Genomic DNA, 22240 nt, shown 5'->3' with positions numbered 1-22240 from the left:
CACAATTTAAAGAAATAAGCAGATACTTATTAAGAAAATGGGCAGCAATGTTTTAATTATGTTTAAGAAAAGTAAACAGCAACTTATCAGGCTTCAAATAAATTGAGAACAAGAGAAATTCAAATTTCTAGATGTAAGAGCTTATTCATGGATTTTAAAACGGCCGGGGTGCCATTAAACCCCGGAGGGAAAATCCCACTAACTGAGGGATTGTATAATTGGATTACCAAATGTGATGTTTGTTTTGAAAAGCAGATGCAGGATACAATTAATTGCGAGGCAATGTATGTTTTATTGGACCCAAGCTCTCCTCTCTGACTGTCCAAGCAATCGCCGCTTTAGGCACCGCCTTAAAGACCGGAAGCCAGACTGAAAAATGCAAGGTTCCTGAAGTACAAAGATTGTTTTAATTGTGGTCAGCAGGGCCATTTTACACGTAACTGTGTACATGCACCCATAAGGTGTTGAAAATGTGGCAAATGAAGCCACCAGACTACATTCTGTAAACAAAACCAAGTAAAGATTTACACTCTATCTAAGAAAATAATGAAATAGCAATAAGGTTAATAAATGTAATTATTTTCGGAAGGAAGGAGCTTTGATGATTTTGTAGAGGGTTTTAAATGACAAACAACAAATTATAATAAATAGGTTCATGCTCTTCTCACTTTTGCAAAACTCTAATAATGCTTATTGGAATACTGGTTGTTGTTGAAATAACTATAGGTAGGTTAATATATTGAAACCATAGTTTTGGTTTCAAATGATAAGCTTGGGCTAAGCTAATAAAACAATTTGCTTATCTGAATCTAGCACCACCATTTAATTTCTGACTGGTTCTGTGGCCTAGCTTGAGTAACAGAGACTCAATCTGAATGGAAATGGATAGATTCATAAAAATATAAATGTATTGTGTGGGCAAAAGACAATTATAAAATTATGATTATTTGAAAATGTGTTTTCAGTCTAAGGTAAAAGGAAAAGTCTGATGTGTTTGATTTGAAAACAATTTTAATTTCTAGCCAGATCTAACACTGAGCTAGTGTGAAGAGTGAAAAGTTTATGCCGCATTACAAGAGCCTGCAAAAACAATACGTAACAATATACATGTAGTGAAGATCATCCAGGTAGTGCATTGGCTGAACCACATGTGTGGCTCTTAATGCTTAATATATTTCACCAGGAGGGCCTTTAACGAGCGTCTATTTCGCTTCAAATGCTTGATTTCTATGCGCCTCCAATTAGCTGCGGACGCGCGAATGGATTAAAAATGTTCAAACTAGACGCGGTAGACGCGATTTTGACGCCCAAATCGTATTTGATGTGAACACAGCGTAAAACTTAGGAAAATAAAGATATAATAAAGACACGACACACCACAAGTTGTTCACTGTGTAACTGTTTTCTTACTCTGTCATTTTAATGTCACAACAAGGATACAAGTGTAGAGGGCTCCACCTAGTGGTAAGTACCAGAATACATCACAATAGTTATGATTCTCCGATGTTTCTTGATTAAGTGTCAGTTGTTTATCAGATGGTTCTCCTAAAATTCCTTAGGAGAAACAAATATAGATACAAATGAGAGATGTCTAAGAGAGTCAAAACTGAGATTGTGGTGAGAGAAGCTTGGAAAATCTCTTTATTATCTAAATTAGGTGTCAGCTTTGTCTTCCCATGTTTCTCCCAAAATTTATTAGGAGAAATAAGAGTAGACACAACTGAGACATGAGAAATAGATAGATAGATAGATAGATAGATAGAAGTTTATTTGTCATAACAAATGTACAAGTACACTGCATGAAATGTGTCTTTGGAGCAAGCCTCCGGGCTGCAGCCATTTACCAGCGCTGCCACACGCTCTCCGAAGAAAAAAAATGCAGATTTTGCAAAGCATAGCATACGTACATACAAGAAACACAACATAACATAACACAGCACACGTGGTCACGTGATGGAATTTTTTGTTTGGATTTGGTAAGGGAGGAAGGGGGGGAAGAGGCAGACGGATGGAGGAGGGGATGGGATCGGGGTGGGTGTGTATGGTGCGAGTAAGAGTCTGAGATTGTGTTGTGAGAATGTCAGCCATAACTTAAGATGTTTACAGTTCAGTTCTGTGGCTTGCCCTTGATATGAGACGGATCTCACGAAAATGCGTATAAATAATACGAGTTTGCAATCTCGTGGAATGTATACGCCAAAATGAGTTTTGGCGTGCTTATGGTACGCGGTTTTTCGCTTGCATATGATACGCACTTTATGGCGTATTATACATACGAACCCCCCACCCCACCACCCTAAACCTACCCAAGAGCGTGTCATATACACGCCATAAAGTGCGTCTCATATGCACGCGAAAAACCGCGTACCATACGCACGCCAAAAATTAATTTGGCGTATACATTCCACGAGATTGCAAACTCGTACTATTTATACGCATGACCATGAGATCGTGTTGGAAATATCTGAGACTTAATTGAGATTCTTATTTAGCTCTTGTTGTAGTTAAGATAATTATCAGATAATTATCCTAATATCCATTAAGAGAAATAAGAGTAGACACAACTGAGACATGAGAAATATCTGAGAAAAAGGAGTGCAAAATGAGAAACATGGGCGTTCTCTTTATTGTCTTGCTGTGTTTTTGTTTTTGTTTTTTTGTGACATTGGGGTTTTTCACCTTTAATGGACAGGACCGTATGATAAGCGACTGGAAACAATGGGAGAGGAGGGAACAGGAGCAGGAAAGTTTACCTTTAGCTGGGACTTGAACTTGTGCTGTCTGAGGTGCTGCTGTGCCTCAATGTGCTGTCCACAAGGCTATGGCTCTGACAGAGCGTTCCCTAAGCTCAGGATACTAAGAGCTTATTATCTCTTATATGTCTCATTTAGGTTTCAGCTTTGCCTTCTGGTGTCAGCTGCATAAACTTTGACAAAGAAGTTCCTAAGTTACTATGTGTAATAAATGGAGGCCAGGCAGTGTTTAACAGAACTGTGAAATCTTTACTTAGTGCCTTTCTTCAGCATAGCAACAACGAACACGTACATTGTTCTGCAGTTACTTCCTCTCTATACTAGTGCGCGAACACTCTTAAAGGGGCCACGTAACATAAACTTAAACCTTCCTTAAAGGTACAATAACTCATTATATAACATCTCTCCCCCCTAAGAATCAACGTTACCACCCCCACACAGTCCAATAAGAACATTCCCTTCTTTTCCTTTTTTTTTTTTTTTTTTTACTTTCAGCAACCCATAAATCTATTTAACTGTGACTCTAAAATCTAAAGATTAAGCCTATTAGGTGCTTTCTTTGGGCGTTGTGATCTCCTTAAAGTTCCTGAAGTTTTCCCTGGGAAGGTTGGTACGCTTTCCAGAGGCGCCGTAACCCCTTGCAGCACAGCAACAGCAGTTACCCCAAGACTCTGTGTGGATGGCAGCTGTTGAGGAACGTGGCTTCCTTCAAAGTCAGAACTCCCCCTTTCCTCAGCTCCTCCAGACATCATGTCCATCTGACAACCTTACTACACATGAGCGGGGAACACTTCTTTTCACAATGGCTCCCGGTAACCAGCGCTGACCCGGGCAAAATTCCTGACAAAGACAGTCTCACTTTCCCCACAACTCCGTTCTCTCGCATGCTTGTCATGCCTAGCTTTCTGCTTCTCTTGCTGGACTCTCACTTTCTCCCCAACATCAGGAGGCAGCAAATCCAGGTGGGATTTTGGTTTCCGTCCCAGCAACATCTCTGCGGGTGCCAGGCCTGTAGTAGTCTGTGGCGTAATTCGATACTGAAACAGGAAACGAGAAAGGTTGGTTTCAACATTTGCCCCTGACATTTTCTTTAAGCCATCCTTCAATGTCTGCACCGCTCTCTCGGCCAGCCCGTTCGATGCAGGTTCCTGCGCTGTACAAATATGTCTGATTCCATTACGCTTTACAAATTCTTGAAACAGCTCTCCCGTAAAGGTCGGTCCATTATCAGTTATGACTACATCTGGCAGCCCATGTATGGAAAACACTTGATGCAGTGTATCAATTGTGACGGCCGCTGTGATGTTTTTCAAAATGTGTGCTTCCAGCCACTTTGAGCGGGCATCCACCATGACCAAGAACATCAGACCCATGAATGAACCTGCGAAATCCAAGTGCAACCTGGACCAAGGCCTGTCAGGCCACTCCCAGGGCTGAAGCGACACAGGTGGGGGCATTTTTTGGTTTTCTTAGCACTCCTTGCAGTGTTGGACCTTGTTTTCGAGATCTCGATCCATATTAGGCCAATATACATATGCTCTTGCTAAGCTTTTCATGCCTGATACCCCAGGATGGGCAATGTGGACTTCCTGTAACACTTTAGTCTGTCCTGGCTGCGGTACTACTCGTGAAACCCCCCAAGATCCAACCATCCTGAACTGAGAGCTCATCCTTTCTTTTCTTAAAAGGTTTCATCTCAGCATCCACAACGATGGATGGCCAACCCTGTAGCACAAATCTTTTGACTTTTGACAAGACCTTGTCTCTCTCCGTCCAAGTTTTGATCTGCTTTGCGCTCACTGGTGAGTCACTCAACTTTTCCAGTAGGAAAACAGTTTCAGGAGCCAGAGGAGTGGACACCGGGGTGTCTGGAAGTGGCAACAGGCTAAATACGTCTGCATTGGCACTTTCCTTCCCTGCTCTGTATTCTATGCGATATTGATAGGCCGACAATGTCAATGTCAGCCATCTCTGGATACGGGCCGACGCCATGGAAGGAATGCTCTTATGCTCACTGAACAGGCTCATCAATGGCTTATGGTCCGTGAAAACTGTGAAGGATCGGCCGTACAGATATTGGTGAAAACGCTTCACAGCAAATATGATGGCCAAGCCTTTCTTGTCTAGCTGAGAATACCCCTTTTCTGCTTTTGTAAGCGTCCTGGATACAAATGCAGTGGGTTTCTCTGAGCCCTCCTCCATCACATGTGACAGTACTGCCCCAATGCCATAAGGAGAGGCATCACATGACACTGTAAGCTCTTTCTCAGGGTCAAAATGGACTAACGCTGGCTGACTAAAGCAGATTTTTGACTTTGGTGAAAGCAGCTGTTTGTGCCGCTGCCCACTTCCACTGGCAATTATGATGCAGTAACTGGTACAGCGGAGCTAGCACAGTTGATAAATCAGGTAAGAACTTCCCATAATAAGTCACCATACCCAGGAATGACTTAAGCTCTGACACATTTCCTGGCTTGGGGGCATCATTGATGGCTCTTACTTTTTCTGGCACTGGATAGAGGCCCTGGGCTGATATTTGATGTACAAGGTAAGTTACACTCTCTGCCTGGAATGTACATTTACGTTGTTTTAGCTGTAGCCCTGCATCCGACATCCTCTTGAGCACCTGGTCCAGGTTACTGAGATGCTCCTCTTCTGTTTTCCCTGTGACCAGAATGTCGTTGAGGTACACTGCCACATGTGGAATCCCCTGCAACAGGTTTTCCATTGTCCTTTGAAAAATGGCCTGGCTGGATGCCACCCCAAACACCAGCCTGTTATATTTAAACAGTCCTTCGTGCGTGTTGATCGAGACATCCAGCAACAAATGGAGCTTGAGTGATCGAATGGAATTCAAGCGTAGTTCAGGCAGAACACTGATCGCTAAACGTTATCAGCTGACGCTCAGCTGATTTGTTACTCCACCTACTCTAATCAATTATAGTATTTAAGCTCATTTAAACTCATGTTCCTCAGTCTGTTGCACAGACATTTAAACCCACCTCCACCCCTTCACCTCCTAGTATCTTCATTATCGAGTATTGGATTCTGTGTAGAACTCTTATTGTTACCATTTATATTTTCTGTAATATTTGCTAAGAAACTTTTGGTTATTATGAAGGCTGGGGGAATTTTGCTTCAAGGATGAATCTCGAGCTGCCTAGTATGGCAGCACGAACATCTTTGAGCCTAAGCCTTTCGCCAAATCAAAGATTGTCAATAAATGTAATTCTCAAAGTGGTCCTGACTGAACTGCTGATAAGCGTGACTCATATCAAGCTTAGTGAAAGTTTTGCCCCCAGCGAGCATCGAAAACAAGTCCTCCACCCTTGGAATGGGGTATGTCTCCACCTTTGCTGCCTGATTGATTGTCAGCTTATAGGCTCCACAAATGCGGACTGTACCACCCTCTTTCAGCACAGGAACGATTGGGGCTGCCAATTAGAAAACTGAATTGACTCTATGACACCCAGCTGCTCTAGCCTTTCAAGCTCCTTTTCCACTTTCCACTTCATTGCATATGGGACAGACCGGGGTTTAAAGAATCAAGGTGTCGCATTTGGCTCCACACAAAGTTTCACCGTGGTGCCTCTCAGGGTCCCAGTTCATCCTTAAACACATCTGGATACCTCGCAACCACATCCCTTGCACAAAATCCTTTAATGAGCCTGATCTCACGTCCCAGTAGGCTTGGGCCTTTTCCTTTGACTACAAGCAAGCGAGCTTCAGCCGCCTGACTGCCATAGGTGATGTTCACTTCCACTGCCCCCACTACCGAAATAATTTCTCCAGTATACGTTCTCAGTTTAACAGAAGACTCACATAATGTTGGTGTGTGATCATTTGTCCATAACTTCCTATAAGTTTCCTCACTGATGATCGATGCTGAAGCGCCAGTGTCTATTTCCATCTTAAGGCTTGCTCCATTAACTTGAATTGTTGCATAAAGTGGGTCTGAACGAGTTTCACTCAAGTTAAACATTGAATAGGAACAGGTCTCCTCTGGTTCAGCCTCCACAATGTGATGTGCTCTTGAGTGAGGTTTACCACCATCCTTTGAGTTTCTCATTTTAGATGTGCTGCCTCTGCATTTCTTTGCCAAATGTCCCATCTTGCCACAATTATGGCACACTGTGTCTTTGAATTTACAATCATTTGCATAGTGAGCTCCCCCACATCTGTAACATTCCACTGCTTTCACTTTAACCGCTTTAGTCACATGAAACACATCACTCGTCGCACTGCCACTTGCTCTTTGAATGTCTTTTGCATGTAGTGCTGCCGACTCCATACCTTGTGCGATTTCCATTGCTTTTGTAAAAGAGAGCGTCGCTTCCCCCAGCAATCTGCGCTGAATTACATCATCATTAATTCCGCACACGAGACGATCACGCAGCAGGTCCTCCAGTACAGCCCCAAACTCGCAATGCTCAGACAACTGGCGCAGCTCAGCCACAAACTTTGAAATAGTGTCTCCAGACTTACGAAAACGGCTGTGGAACTTAAAACGCTGCACATTCACTGAAGGTTTCGGGCTGTGGTGGTTCTGAATAAGGTCAATTAAATCTTTATAAGCCAACTCTCCCGGCTTCCGCCGTGCTGCCAAATTCCTCATGAGCTTATAAGTCTTTGCACCGCACACACTCAACAATATAGAGCGCTTATTATCCTGGTCCGTGATCTCATTCGCAGCTAAAAAATGCTCCAGACGCTCCGTATACTCCAGCCAGTCACTATTTTCTTCCACAAACTCACCCACAGTTCCGAACATCGCCATTTCATCACTGTGATGCGTTCCGTGCCTGCAGAGCTTCTCTCACGTGCCAACCCATACGATTCGTCAGCCGAAGTGCATTGTTTATCCTCGTCGCCAAATATGTAATAAATGGAGGCCAGGCAGTGTTTAACAGAATGTCTTAAATTTTATTTTAGGATAAACTTACATTTTAAATTTGTACTAATATTGTAAATACTGAAACTATCATTCAAAAAGCATTATGTGTTTTAGAATATCAAGGGACCAGAAACCGAGGGTAACACAGATATCGTCATCGACAGGCCACGCCCTCGCATGTCCCGGTTCATTAGATAAAATAGCAATTTTCTTACAATTTACAAATAGTTGGAAACATTTGGGATATTGTAAGACCTCAACTGAACTAAATATATAATATTGGTTTTTGGATATTTCACACACACAAAAAAAAAAAACATACTGCACCTTTAAGCTAAATCATGAGTTTTTGGTTGCAAAATGTACTAAACTTATCCAAGATGCAGGATCACAGAAGGAAACAATGACAATGAACACCATTAACACACTAACACACTCTCCCTCTCTCTCTGTTTTATGCTTGTATGTATATGAAAGGTAGGTTAATTTATTGAAAACGTACAGTTACCATAACATTATGGTATGCATACAGAACATTAACAACATATACCGGTAATTCAGGCTAAATTCCAGTGTAGAAATATGGTAACAAATACGTAGCAAAACTAGGCTACCAGAAGTGCACTGTAAACACTTAACCATACACGGTGATAATTATAGCTAGGTTAATAATCAGCGATAAGCGTTCACGTATGGCTTTATTTGAATGTTTCAGCGAGGCATTGTCATGTTCTCTTTACTGTCCGTGAGAACCTTTTACCTACATTTCCAGTTATAGACCCTTTTCACATTTCTGGGTTTCTTAGAGCGGAAGTCGTCATAGTTGGGTTAACTTTTAAAGCGGTGAATGAGAGATATTAAATATATATTTTTTTGTGAATAGAAAAAGAAAAACGCAACAATGTGAACACAGAGGGAACGAATAGAGTGAGATTGATAACGGCAGTGAAAAGAGAGAAAGATGTTATTTTTTACCATTACTCCCTGAATTAGAAACTCCCTCACAGCAGCGGTAAGTTGTTTTGTGTAATTTGATGCAAAAGTAAAATCATAAAAAACTGTTATAAATGTACATACAATTAAAAAAAATTAAAGTGCAAAAACGTTGCAAGATTTATACTATTGATGACCGTGTGAAAAGGGTAGCTGAGCGTGAGATAAATTAGTGATTAACCCTGTTGAAATGAAAAGGGCTCCTAAAGAGGAGTCGATTCCTCACGATGGAATCGATTCCAAACTTTAGAATCGACTCTCAATTCACAACGCCTTTGAATCGATTCTTTTTGGAATCGATTCCCAGCCCTTCAACACACTTAGTTCAGTCGGAATAGCGATCTCTCACAGGCAGAAGCTGATCGTCAGAAGTAGCTGTACTTTTCAAGGTGAGTATGTGATGACAAATGACTATTTGGGGCTCATGACCATTCTTTTTCTAACAGATGCCTTTGTTGGTATCTTTGTAAGCAAGGAGTCAACAGGACAGCCAATGTATGACGGGCAGACATAGACTACTTGTACAAATGGAAAAAGGATTTCTGGTGAATTAACTGTAAAAGTATTTTAATGTCTTAAGAAAGACAAACAAAGGAGCTTTTTGTTGAAAGCTTTGTAGAACAGCAAGAACAGGCACTTTTATTTTCTCATACGGCACTTCCTGAACTCTCCTCATTAACCCCATAAATGCTGGTGCTAATTTATTTATCTATTTATTATAGTGTTTTGTGTAGCTTTGAACCACAATTTTGTGATCAAAGACTGTTTGTATTACCATAGTTCTTTTTGGACAAATATCACGATTAAATGGTGCATAACATTGTATCTAAAATATATAAGAAAAAAACAAAAAGACATAACACTAGCCTGGTTAAAACCAGAGCATTCTCAGTAGCTGAGTTATGGTCTGGCAAAGCTTCATAGACAAATAATTTCCAAAGGTGTGTGTGTGTGTGTGTGTGTGTGTGTGTGTGTGTGTGTGTGTGTGTGTGTGTGTGTGTGTGTGTGTGTGTGTGTGTGTGTGTGTGTGTGTGTCACCAACGGACGATGACGTATGCAGAGTGACGGAGAAACATCTGAGATGGCAATTCTCTGTTTTTGATTTTGAGGAAGATGTTGCTATGGATTCTGACGACTTTAGCCGTTATTGTAAAAGAAATATGATAATAGCTGATAATAGTGTCCACCGCCACTCCATCAACATTTGTGCCAAATTTGGAAAACCTAATCGCATCTCAGAGCGACTGAAACATCTCGAACTGACGGTCGAACAGAAAACGTCGAGCTCTGATTGCATTCGCCCCCACTGTAAGGCATCTGTATTACAATTAGAACGCCATTTGCAATATTTTGAAAATAAAATAATATTGATGAGAAAATTGTTTCACAAACTGTATTCAAATTCAGTAATTTCAGACTATTTCGCCACCAAAGGGACAAGCTGTTTTATCAGACTTTTGCCTTATCCAGTCGGTAAGACAGCGATCAGGGCCGTACCCACCATTGAGGTCCCCGAGGTCCGGCCCTCGGTAATTCTCGGTTGCAAAATAATAGCCTATTAAGGCGGTGTGTACAAACAGGTGTTCTTGCCTCGTCCGGCGGATGTTTCCAATTGTTTCTAATCCACAACTTTCCCGAACTCTGACCTTTTCCATGATTGCTATGGCAACGTAGAACACGCCGGTAACGAACTTCCGGTTTACGTTAGTGTGTACTGTTATTTGCTAAACGTTGGTTGCAGGGATGGAAATTAGCACCCGCCACCAGCCAAATGCGGGTGATTTTGCGTTGTGGCGGGTAAACTCGCTTCACCTACCGGCCACCGTGGCGGGTAAATAAAAATAGCTGTTTCCCCTCTTTATAAACTGTGTTCAGTGAATGCGAGTGCGGCCGCACTATGTATGTCCGAATATGACCAGTCGTTTTCGCCGTCATTACCCGGATGTAGTGCCAGAAGACGCGAATAATAACCATAATAACTCGCGCGCACTGAGAGAAGATCCGTCACTCATCCGGAAGCGCGCACCCGTCTCACAGCGCGCAAATATTGAGTTCTCTTTCAAGTCTTGTGCTTAAACGGACAAACTCACACAAAAAGTATGCCAACATGTTCATCTTGATGAGAATTCTAGCAGACATAGTCTGAATATGCCTTAAGTGAACTTTATACAGTCGTGAAAGATGACGCATATCCCTCTATTAGGTCTTAAAGGGGCAGTAGCCTTTACTGCTGTCTGTTTAATGTCAAACAAACGATAGGGACATCACTCACTGCTCTTGATTGAATAGCTTTTGTAAGTTTAATAAGGAATAATCTTTCATTTAAACAGTTAAATATGCAGTTATTTTACATTTGATTACTTTATTACATTTTTGTAGGCTAGTAGACCTGCCTAATTTTATTTTATACTGTTTGATGTTGCAATGTGCTAAATAAATATTTGCATAATTTGTAATTGATTTATTATTTGAAACCTTAATATTAATTAATGCAATGCCTTGATTTTTAGTAAAGTTACTCAGTCATAGCATTAGCCATAAATGCAATGGATAATTGGCATAATTTCTTTTAGTGCTTCGGTTTCAGCCAATAATTTTTATTTCGATGCATCCCTACTGACAATGTTCTGCTCGGTATGTCGTCAACACGCTTCAGAAGATGCCAAAACTAGTAGTTTCATTGTTGGTACTAAAAACCTAAAACTGGAAGCCATAAAAGACCAAGAATCATCCAAATGCCACATCCAGGTAAAAAAAAAAAAAAAAAGAGAGAACATAGAGCCCTACTCATTTAATGAAATGTATATCAGTTCATGGTTTGTGTGTGTATAAGAGTGAAAAAATGTCAGTATTTCATTTATATTTGAGATTAAATAAACAGCTTAAGTATTGTAGAGCTTGTAGTATTAATTTTCACGTGCAGTTACACATTGTCGGTTAAAAACAAGAAAGTGGCTGGTAAAAACGTTGAGTGGCTGGTAGATTTTGAAATCCACCAGCCACAGTGGCCGGTGGACAAAAAAGTTAATTTCCATCCCTGGTTGGTTGTATTATCAGGATTCAGGAGTAAACTTTTATAACAACGCTTCAGGCAAAATGATCACATGTCCCAGATGGTCTCATGGATCTGACTATCTTACAAGAACTTACTAAAATCTTTGGCACTAAGCGGTTCATCTGAGTTATGCGGTGCAGACATTTTGCCACTGTTTGGTGGTAGGCTTGGCTGTTCCTATGAACCATGTGAGAGTTACCTTCCTTCCATGCGCCTGTAAATCAATTTTATTTTATTATAAATAAAGGTTTATTTGTTTCTAGTTATTTATTTTGTTCACCCGCATCCGCATTCACCATCAGATATGATCCCGCGCCGCACTCGGTTGTGCTGGGTCCCGCGGGAGTGCAGGTCTCTATTTAACGTTAGGCTGTTAGAGCGGTCCTGCTACACAATAAATCTGTAAATTATTGAAAACAATAAACATACCCCTTGCAAAAAATTAAACAGTTTTACTGCAGTATTTTAAATAGGTTAAACTAATATATAAACTCAATAATTACATTTACGGCAATTAAATGTTAATTTTTATAACAATGCATTTAAATTCATTGTAGTTCATCATCTATTTTCATGTTGATTAAAAAAAAGTACTGACATTGTCTGACATGAACATTTCAACAATTACAAAATACAAATATTACTTCTACATCACAATTCTTGAGTTTATTTGAAGCTCGTTGGGCATTGAATGGAAGGTGTAGGGTGGTGCTAGCAACATGTCAAACGGGTCCGTTTATGTGGCATGGTTTATGGAAGCAAGGTTTCGTCGACCCAGACGATCAGCAGCACTCAGCGCTCATTAACCCCGGCGAGAGCAGCCTTAACTCGGCTCGTCCTTCTGCCGACTGCCGCTGCCTGGCAGAAGCCCCTCCCGTGACGCAAATCCGCATCTGTTGTGTAGTGAATGAAGCGAATGGATTCAAAATGTTTACACATCCAACTTCGCACGAATTGCACTATTTATTCGCGCCACTCGCGTCTGGTGTGAACGCTGCATAACTGTTATGTGTGCTAAACCGGAACTGAGATACCGTCAACCGGAAGTATCGAGTGTCATGGCGACACCCACGAAGACTTGCAGGAAAGTTGTGGATAGATGCGCCACACTTTTCAATAGCGCCAACAGCTGGCAGGTTTTGTCCAGTTTTACGCGTTGAGCGCCCACAGTTTAACTTTGGGTGAACATCAATGTCCAATCACAGTGGAGGAGAGGCCGGACAAATGCCACAACCACCAACCGGCGCTTCGAACAACGACTGATGTTTGACATCACAACACCGCGAGAGCGCTTAATAATCAGGGATGCAAACTAATAACGTTTTCTTTTCCTGATTTTCTTGAAAGCCTTCAGTAAATTTACCTTTACAACTTAATTTTTACCGATACAGACGAAAATGACAAGACTGCTTCAAACAAAGCTCAGCTTTGAAAAGAGAAAAGATACAGGGCAAGAGAAGGAGACTGGGGAAAAAAGAAAGAGAGATGATGGCGATGAGACAGAAAGAGCAGGTAGCCCACTGTGCTCAGAATAGAGAAAGCATTAGCCTACAATATATTCCTAATTGCTACACATAATGTGACTCTTGTCTGTGAAAATCCAGACTAAAGTCTCATAATCTAATATTGAGATTAGGAGCATCACATTTTGATTTCACTCATTGGTTATATTTTCACATTGATTTCTATCTTTGACATGATCTTACTCATTCAACATTAAATATATCAAGGTTATATGTTCAAATAATGTTCTTTACATATTGTAAATCACAAAAAAATAACTTTAGCTAGGTTTTCAAAGACGGTGTCACACATATGTCGTCTTTGGCTCAATTTAACAAAACTGATTTTCAGATTTTTTAATTTGGAGTCAATTTTTTTTTTGCAACATTTAACCAGATTCTTATTTATAAAAATCTGTTGTGTTCTTAAAATAATTTATACTGCACACTGACATGGTTTTAAAGCTACAGTTAGCTGTACTGTTATTCTGTACTGGTGATCCGAAAGATCGAACGTGTCCGATAGAAACGGTTCTCGATTCTGTACTGGTGATCCGAAAGATCGAACGTGTCCGATAGAAACGGTTCTCGATTCTGTACTGGTGATCCGAAAGATCAAACGTGTCTGATAGAAACGGTTCTCGATTCTGTACTGGTGATCCGAAAGATCGAACGTGTCTGATAGAAACGGTTCTCGATTCTGTACTGGTGATCCGAAGATCAAACGTGTCTGATAGAAACGGTTCTCGATTCTGTACTGGTGATCCGAAAGATCGAACGTGTCCGATAGAAACGGTTCTCGATTCTGTACTGGTGATCCGAAAGATCGAACGTGTCTGATAGAAACGGTTCTCGATTCTGTACTGGTGATCCGAAAGATCGAACGTGTCCGATAGAAACGGTTCTCGATTCTGTACTGGTGATCCGAAAGATCAAACGTGTCTGATAGAAACGGTTCTCGATTCTGTACTGGTGATCCGAAAGATCGAACGTGTCCGATAGAAACGGTTCTCGATTCTGTACTGGTGATCCGAAAGATCGAACGTGTCCGATAGAAACGGTTCTCGATTCTGTACTGGTGATCCGAAAGATCGAACGTGTCTGATAGAAACGGTTCTCGATTCTGTACTGGTGATCCGAAAGATCGAACGTGTCTGATAGAAACGGTTCTCGATTCTGTACTGGTGATCCGAAAGATCAAACGTGTCTGATAGAAACGGTTCTCGATTCTGTACTGGTGATCCGAAAGATCGAACGTGTCCGATAGAAACGGTTCTCGATTCTGTACTGGTGATCCGAAAGATCGAACGTGTCTGATAGAAACGGTTCTCGATTCTGTACTGGTGATCCGAAAGATCGAACGTGTCCGATAGAAACGGTTCTCGATTCTGTACTGGTGATCCGAAAGATCAAACGTGTCTGATAGAAACGGTTCTCGATTCTGTACTGGTGATCCGAAAGATAGAACGTGTCCGATAGAAACGGTTCTCGATTCTGTACTGGTGATCCGAAAGATCGAACGTGTCTGATAGAAACGGTTCTCGATTCTGTACTGGTGATCCGAAAGATCGAACGTGTCTGATAGAAACGGTTCTCCATTCTGTACCGGTGATCCGAAAGATCGAACGTGTCCGATAGAAACGGTTCTCGATTCTGTACCGGTGATCCGAAAGATCGAACGTGTCTGATAGAAACGGTTCTCGATTCTGTACTGGTGATCCGAAAGATCGAACGTGTCTGATAGAAACGGTTCTCCATTCTGTACCGGTGATCCGAAAGATCGAACGTGTCCGATAGAAACGGTTCTCGATTCTGTACTGGTGATCCGAAAGATCGAACGTGTCCGATAGAAACGGTTCTCGATTCTGTACTGGTGATCCGAAAGATCGAACGTGTCCGATAGAAACGGTTCTCGATTCTGTACTGGTGATCCGAAAGATCGAACGTGTCCGATAGAAACGGTTCTCGATTCTGTACTGATGATCCGAAAGATCGAACGTGTCCGATAGAAACGGTTCTCGATTCTGTACTGGTGATCCGAAAGATCGAACGTGTCCGATAGAAACGGTTCTCGATTCTGTACTGGTGATCTGAAAGATCGAACGTGTCCGATAGAAACGGTTCTCGATTCTGTACCGGTGATCCGAAAGATCGAACGTGTCCGATAGAAACGGTTCTCGATTCTGTACTGGTGATCTGAAAGATCGAACGTGTCCGATAGAAACGGTTCTCGATTCTGTACTGGTGATCTGAAAGATCGAACGTGTCCGATAGAAACGGTTCTCGATTCTGTACCGGTGATCCGAAAGATCGAACGTGTCCGATAGAAACGGTTCTCGATTCTGTACCGGTGATCCGAAAGATCGAACGTGTCCGATAGAAACGGTTCTCGATTCTGTACCGGTGATCCGAAAGATCGAACGTGTCCGATAGAAACGGTTCTCGATTCTGTACCGGTGATCCGAAAGATCGAACGTGTCCGATAGAAACGGTTCTCGATTCTGTACCGGTGATCCGAAAGATCGAACGTGTCCAATAGAAACGGTTCTCGATTCTGTACCGGTGATCCGAAAGATCGAACGTGTCCGATAGAAACGGTTCTCGATTCTGTACTGGTGATCCGAAAGATCGAACGTGTCCGATAGAAACGGTTCTCGATTCTGTACTGGTGATCCGAAAGATCGAACGTGTCCGATAGAAACGGTTCTCGATTCTGTACTGGTGATCCGAAAGATCGAACGTGTCCGATAGAAACGGTTCTCGATTCTGTACTGGTGATCTGAAAGATCGAACGTGTCCGATAGAAACGGTTCTCGATTCTGTACCGGTGATCCGAAAGATCGAACGTGTCCGATAGAAACGGTTCTCGATTCTGTACTGGTGATCTGAAAGATCGAACGTGTCCGATAGAAACGGTTCTCGATTCTGTACTGGTGATCCGAAAGATTGAACGTGTCCGATAGAAACGGTTCTCGATTCTGTACCGGTGATCCGAAAGATCGAACGTGTCCGATAGAAACGGTTCTCGATTCTGTACCGGTGATCCGAAAGATCGAACGTGTCCGATAGAAACGGTTCTCGATTCTGTACCGGTGATCTGAAAGATCGAACGTGTCCGATAGAAACGGTTCTCGATTCTGTACCGGTGATCCGAAAGATCGAACGTGTCCGATAGAAACGGTTCTCGATTCTGTACTGGTGATCTGAAAGATCGAACGTGTCCGATAGAAACGGTTCTCGATTCTGTACTGGTGATCTGAAAGATCGAACGTGTCCGATAGAAACGGTTCTCGATTCTGTACCGGTGATCCGAAAGATCGAACGTGTCCGATAGAAACGGTTCTCGATTCTGTACTGGTGATCCGAAAGATCGAACGTGTCCGATAGAAACGGTTCTCGATTCTGTACTGGTGATCCGAAAGATCGAACGTGTCCGATAGAAACGGTTCTCGATTCTGTACTGGTGATCTGAAAGATCGAACGTGTCTGATAGAAACGGTTCTCGATTCTGTACTGGTGATCCGAAAGATCGAACGTGTCCGATAGAAACGGTTCTCGATTCTGTACCGGTGATCCGAAAGATCGAACGTGTCTGATAGAAACGGTTCTCGATTCTGTACCGGTGATCCGAATGATCGAACGTGTCTGATAGAAACGGTTCTCGATTCTGTACTGGTGATCCGAAAGATCGAACGTGTCCGATAGAAACGGTTCTCGATTCTGTACTGGTGATCCGAAAGATCGAACGTGTCCGATAGAAACGGTTCTCGATTCTGTACTGGTGATCCGAAAGATCGAACGTGTCCGATAGAAACGGTTCTCGATTCTGTACCGGTGATCCGAATGATCGAACGTGTCTGATAGAAACGGTTCTCGATTCTGTACTGGTGATCCGAAAGATCGAACGTGTCCGATAGAAACGGTTCTCGATTCTGTACCGGTGATCCGAAAGATCGAACGTGTCCGATAGAAACGGTTCTCGAATCTGTACCGGTGATCCGAAAGATCGAACGTGTCTGATAGAAACGGTTCTCGATTCTGTACTGGTGATCTGAAAGATCGAACGTGTCCGATAGAAACGGTTCTCGATTCTGTACTGGTGATCCGAAAGATTGAACGTGTCCGATAGAAACGGTTCTCGATTCTGTACCGGTGATCCGAAAGATCGAACGTGTCCGATAGAAACGGTTCTCGATTCTGTACCGGTGATCCGAAAGATCGAACGTGTCCGATAGAAACGGTTCTCGATTCTGTACCGGTGATCTGAAAGATCGAACGTGTCCGATAGAAACGGTTCTCGATTCTGTACCGGTGATCCGAAAGATCGAACGTGTCCGATAGAAACGGTTCTCGATTCTGTACTGGTGATCTGAAAGATCGAACGTGTCCGATAGAAACGGTTCTCGATTCTGTACTGGTGATCTGAAAGATCGAACGTGTCCGATAGAAACGGTTCTCGATTCTGTACCGGTGATCCGAAAGATCGAACGTGTCCGATAGAAACGGTTCTCGATTCTGTACTGGTGATCCGAAAGATCGAACGTGTCCGATAGAAACGGTTCTCGATTCTGTACTGGTGATCCGAAAGATCGAACGTGTCCGATAGAAACGGTTCTCGATTCTGTACTGGTGATCTGAAAGATCGAACGTGTCTGATAGAAACGGTTCTCGATTCTGTACTGGTGATCCGAAAGATCGAACGTGTCCGATAGAAACGGTTCTCGATTCTGTACCGGTGATCCGAAAGATCGAACGTGTCTGATAGAAACGGTTCTCGATTCTGTACCGGTGATCCGAATGATCGAACGTGTCTGATAGAAACGGTTCTCGATTCTGTACTGGTGATCCGAAAGATCGAACGTGTCCGATAGAAACGGTTCTCGATTCTGTACTGGTGATCCGAAAGATCGAACGTGTCCGATAGAAACGGTTCTCGATTCTGTACTGGTGATCCGAAAGATCGAACGTGTCCGATAGAAACGGTTCTCGATTCTGTACCGGTGATCCGAATGATCGAACGTGTCTGATAGAAACGGTTCTCGATTCTGTACTGGTGATCCGAAAGATCGAACGTGTCCGATAGAAACGGTTCTCGATTCTGTACCGGTGATCCGAAAGATCGAACGTGTCCGATAGAAACGGTTCTCGAATCTGTACCGGTGATCCGAAAGATCGAACGTGTCCGATAGAAACGGTTCTCGATTCTGTACTGGTGATCCGAAAGGTCGAATGTGTCCAATAGAAACGGTTCTCGATTCTGTACTGGTGATCCGAAAGGTCGAACGTGTCCGATATAAACGGTTCTCGATTCTGTACCGGTGATCCGAAAGATCGAACGTGTCCGATAGAAACGGTTCTCGATTCTGTACCGGTGATCCGAAAGATCGAACGTGGTTTTAAAATGTGTATCGACTTAGAAATAAGAAAAAAGCTGTTCCTGAAAAATCTTGCATTATTGATAAAACAAATAAATGTTTAATTTGAACGTTTTACAATCCATTGTTTCCAAACTTTAAAATAATACAGTGATGAGACAGCTTTGTTATGATGTTTCCAAACGTGATTAGATTTATACACTTAAAACTCCTCTGAACAAATAACACGCATGCGCAGCTCATCGGCTCATCGGCTCTCAGTATCGAACGTGTCCGACAGAAACGGTTTTCGATTCTGTACTGCTGATCCGAGGATCCGACAACTGGTACGTTCGGTTAGACGCGCATGCTCAGTATCAGCTGCTCGTGAGCTCTCACAGCAAGTCTCACTTCGGCTAATGGTTGGAGTTAATACACCTACTTCAAGATATTAGTTTATTTCTAGTCGGAGAAACTGTCACTCATGTCAGAAAGTTATAACTATAGAAACTTGTGGGATCAGCGCTGATTTTAGACGCGAACCATTTAGAACGATTCAGTCCGATTTGGTGAAATTGACGCCATAATTTATATTATAAATTAGGGCTGCACGTTTTCAAGTTTTTCATTATCCGTTAACCGAGGCCCTTAGCAGTTAATACTTGGTTAACCATAGTGTGCGTCAGGGTTATTTTTAGTTTATTAATTTGACGACCGCCATCTCCGTAGTGAACGCGCCTATAGAGAGAAATGAACATCATGGAATACATAATCAGAGAGTAGCCTATTTCTTTTCGTTTTAAATTGTTAAAAGACATTTCAAGCTTTCTTAAGATATATTTCATGTCTGTGAGACCTACACTGAGTTTCGTTAAATTAGGATGAGATGCGCTCCAGTTCACGAGCAATGCGAGTGGCCGTGAGGGCCCCTGCATGATTAGGGCATTAGTAAAATATGCAGCCGAGAATGATTCCCACAGCGTTTGACTCGCGCGGCGGAGCCTCTCCCGGCAGAGTGATCAAGCATCTGTGGACTCGTTCCTTCAGCTCTGGCCATCTTGCTTTCAGTCCGCGATTAGCTTTTTTTGTTTTCTTCATTACAGTTAAAGTAACGTCTGCTTTTCTCTAGTCATTCACAAGTTTCTCACTTCAAACTTTCTTTCTTCTGATCCGTTATGCACAGCGGGTGCGGCTCCCGCTCTGCTTCTGCCCTAATGCGACTGTTAGTCCAGTGCGACGCATGTTATTTTCCTCTTCATGACGCATTTTTTGACTGATGCGACTTATTCTCCGGAGCGACTTATAGCCTGAAAAATGCGGTAAGCATTGCATTGCAATTACCGTTTTGCCCCGTCACTCTCAATTTTAAAGTGCTCCCACGCTGTACTTTTCTTTACCCGCTTCATGTTAGAAAGCTGGTCATGACTTCTTCTTGTGGATATTACAAATGTCTGGGAGCGCTCTGGCGGTCTCTAGTGGTGCAAAAATATATTACAACTAAATTCAAAGCACGTCATTGACGCCACTTAACCGAGCAAAATGTTTCACTCGGTTACGCAATTTTTAACGGTTAATCGGTTAACCATGGACACCCCTATTATAAATATAAACTCGCAACACACTGGGCCAACTGACCAATCATTTTGTATTTCTGATGGAGGGGCTTCATCAAAACGAGCGAGAGAGAGAGAGAGAGAGAGAGAGAGAGAGAGAGAGAGAGAGAGAGAGAGAGAGAGAGAGAGAGAGAGAGAGAGAGAGAGAGAGAGAGAATAAATGTTAAATATACAAAAATCATGTTGTTGTTTTTTTGGGACAATCCAGCATGAAAACATTCTTGTACAGCCCAAAAACGAAATCAAGACTTCGTTAAAAGGTTCTTGAAAGAACGGAGGAAAAATAGCTCAAAACCATATATTCAATTTTCTTTGAATTTTCTATACCATTAGATCTGAATATTGATTGATTTGTTTGTTTGTTGTCCTGTGTTGCAGGTTAAGGCAGGATGGCAGGTATTATTCCCAAACACAAAATAAGAGGTGTTGACTTCTGTGGAACAAAAGACTACCAATATATAATCCGCTCTGATCTTGGCTGCTATATGAGGTCGACTGATTTCAAACAAGGGTCAGACCTCAGTATTTATGATCTGCACCCTGCCTGCCAAAATGGAGACCATTACTTTGCTGACGGATTAAACCAGTTTTACATCATTAAGGGTAATTCCTACCGCAGAGCCACTGACCTGTCAGCAGGCTATGACTCTGCAGTCTTCACCCTTCATCCTAATTGTCAGGCTGGAGATCACTACCTGGCAGCCTTTGGCTGGTTTTACATCATCTTCCAGGAAAAGGCCGTTTTCAGAAGAACAAAAGACCTGAGTCAAGATTTGAGTTCTGAAGAGTTTCCGCTGCATCCCAATTGCAGAAATGGTCTCTATTACTGGGGTCTGCCAGATCACTACAACTTCCTCAAGCCATCCTCAGATTGGGGAGTTGAATACTACAAAGGTGACGACTTTGAGAAAGACAGCTGTGTTGGTGTCTATTCGGTTCACCCCAGTGTTCTTAACTTCCTGCCAGGCGGGCTGGCGATAACCAGCGGCCCAACATATGCCAAGTGGAAATACATTCGCACTGTTATTAATGACAGTACCACACCAGTGACATGGCAAAATAAAATTACTAAAAAAGTTGGATATAATAAGGAGATGATGTCCCAGATCACAAAGAACTGGAAGATAAAAACACAAGGCAAGATCACAGCTGAAAAACTTGCAGGGCTAATTGCACAGTGGCAGTTCTCCTTTTCGGCAAATTATGGAGGTCCAAGTGTAAATCCTGAGAAGGAAAACTGGAATGAAGAGACTACGGTGGAAGAGCAACTATCATTTGAGCTGAAGCCAAACCAGTGTCTGCATCTGTGGCAGTACCAGCTGGGTCTCGGATCAGATCCGGTGTTGTTCTACCAGAATTTGAAGATTACCAATCAGCCGTACGCTTAGATTTGTTAATAACGGGTGCATCAAGAAAATACCTTATTTCTGACTTTGTTAGCAATTATTAATACTCTATATCTGCCACAAGCATTGCTTTAAAAACGGGCAAAGAGGAGGCTGGTTTATAGCAGAATATACACTCACCTAAAGGATTATTAGGAGCACACACTAATACTGTGTTTGACCCTTTCGCCTTCAGAACTGCCTTAATTCTCCGTGGCATTGATCAACAAGCTGCTGAAAACATTCTTTAGAAATGTCGGCCCATATTGATAGGAGAGCATCTTGCAGTTGATTGGGATTTGTGGGATGCACATCCAGGGCACGAAGCTCCCGTTCCACCACATCCCAAAGATGCTCTATTGGGTTGAGATCTGGGGACTGTGGCGGCCATTTTAGTTCAGTCAACTCATTTGCATGTTCAAGAAACCAATTTGAAATGATTCAAGCTTTGTGACATGGTGCATTATCCTGCTGGAAGTAGCCATCAGAGGATGGGGACATGGTGGTCATAAAGGGATGGACATGGTCAGAAACAATGCTCAGGTAGGCCGTGGCATTTAAACGATGCCCAATTGGCACTAAGGGGCCTAAAGTGTGCCAAAAAAACATCCCCCACACCATTACACCACCACCACCAGCCTGCACAGGGGGAACAAGGCATGATGGGTCCATGTTCTCATTCTGGTTACGC

At 42.4% G+C, this 22240-nt stretch overlaps 1 protein-coding gene across 1 annotated transcript; it reads left to right on the top strand.

Moving 5' to 3' along the window:
* Positions 1-8935: 8935 nt before the first annotated feature.
* LOC137092467 (uncharacterized) lies at positions 8936-21966 on the top strand. Its single transcript, XM_067456711.1, has 2 exons — positions 8936-9029; positions 20543-21966. Exon 2 carries the CDS (start codon positions 20554-20556, stop codon positions 21550-21552), a length of 999 nt encoding a protein of 332 aa, XP_067312812.1. The 5' UTR covers positions 8936-9029; positions 20543-20553; the 3' UTR covers positions 21553-21966.
* Positions 21967-22240: the final 274 nt, after the last annotated feature.

Source organism: Pseudorasbora parva, chromosome 11, assembly GCF_024679245.1.
Source record: "Pseudorasbora parva isolate DD20220531a chromosome 11, ASM2467924v1, whole genome shotgun sequence".
In the NCBI taxonomy this organism is placed as follows: Eukaryota; Metazoa; Chordata; class Actinopteri; order Cypriniformes; family Gobionidae; genus Pseudorasbora; species Pseudorasbora parva.
This window is presented reverse-complemented; position numbering and strand designations above follow the sequence as displayed.